Here is a 1,027-nt window from a genome sequence, read left to right as displayed (position 1 = left end):
GGGGAAGGAGGCTTTGGAGACAGGCTGGGGGACTGTCCACGCAGTCCTGGGTTCTCTGGCCTCCGCTTCCCTGTGACAGGGGCTTAGTAAATGCTGGTGGGAGAAAGGGAGAAAGGAAACACAGAGGGGAGGGGGCAGATGGGAGGGGAAAAGGTGGGGGGGTGGGGGGAGAAAGGCAGAACATCTAGAAAGGGGCAGGGAAGAGAGCTATGGGGGAGGGAAGGAAGGAGGGCCAGGTGTAAAGTACCATCAGAGAGGCTGCAGTTAGACTTAAGAACTTTGGGGCTCAGCCATCTGAGGAGGTTCTGGAAGCCCCCCTGCCCTGGGTGTCTCTGTGGCAGCGGCAGCCTCTGTGTTTTGTCCCCACCCCCACGGCCACCCCCAGCACACTGTAGCCTCAAAGCATCACTGGGCGGGCGGGGAGCTGTCCTGTGTTGTGGCTTGAAATTCAGCGGCCCAATTCACGAGCTGGGCTTTCACCCCGGCCCTGGAGTTCTTCCGGCCTGCAGGCGGGGTGGGCAGGCTGGGTGGCCGGGCCGGCGGCGGCGGGTGCAGGCTGGCGTCCCCCCGCAGACGGAACTGGAGGAGCTGGACGGCATCCACACGGAGGAGCAACAGCAGGTGCAGGAGCTGCGGCAGAAGCATGACGTGCTGGTGGAGGAATTCAACCAGATCCGCACGGAGCGCGAGGTCACGTCCCGGAAGAGGATGGAGGCCGAGGAGCAGATGGTCCTCATGGTGCGCGCGGCCACGCTCATCCAGGCCGTGTGGAAGGGCTACCTGGTCCGCTCCATGCTCAAGTCCAAGAAGAAGAAGCGGGGCAAGGGCAAGGGCAAGAAGGGCAAGGGCAAGAAGTGAAGGAGCAGGAGGCACGCAGGAGCCTCGTCATGACCTGGTGACAGGACTCCCAGAGCCACCCCCTCTCCTGCCCCCAGGTGGAGAAGGAGAACTTCGTGATCCAAGAACTGAAAAAACACCTGCACCAAGTGCTCAAGTTCTCGGAGAACAGCCTCCTGCGCACCAAGCT

General features: G+C 62.4%; 1 protein-coding gene across 1 annotated transcript in view; it reads left to right on the top strand.

Annotated features, from left to right (window-relative positions):
* Positions 1-858, top strand: part of IQCD (IQ motif containing D) — a 7,536-nt gene extending 6,678 nt beyond the window's left edge. Inside the window, exon 5 of the mRNA XM_030887424.1 lies at positions 574-858. Coding sequence (XP_030743284.1) covers positions 574-858 — 285 coding nt within the window. The remainder of the gene's footprint in view (positions 1-573) is intronic.
* The last annotated feature ends 169 nt before the right edge of the window (positions 859-1,027 follow it).

This window comes from Echinops telfairi, unplaced genomic scaffold (genome assembly GCF_000313985.2).
Source record: "Echinops telfairi isolate 266 unplaced genomic scaffold, ASM31398v2 ScPeMD7_7412;HRSCAF=8450, whole genome shotgun sequence".
Lineage (NCBI taxonomy): Eukaryota > Metazoa > Chordata > Mammalia > Afrosoricida > Tenrecidae > Echinops > Echinops telfairi.
Note: the sequence above shows the minus strand (reverse complement) of the source record. Positions and strands in the feature narration are given on the sequence as shown.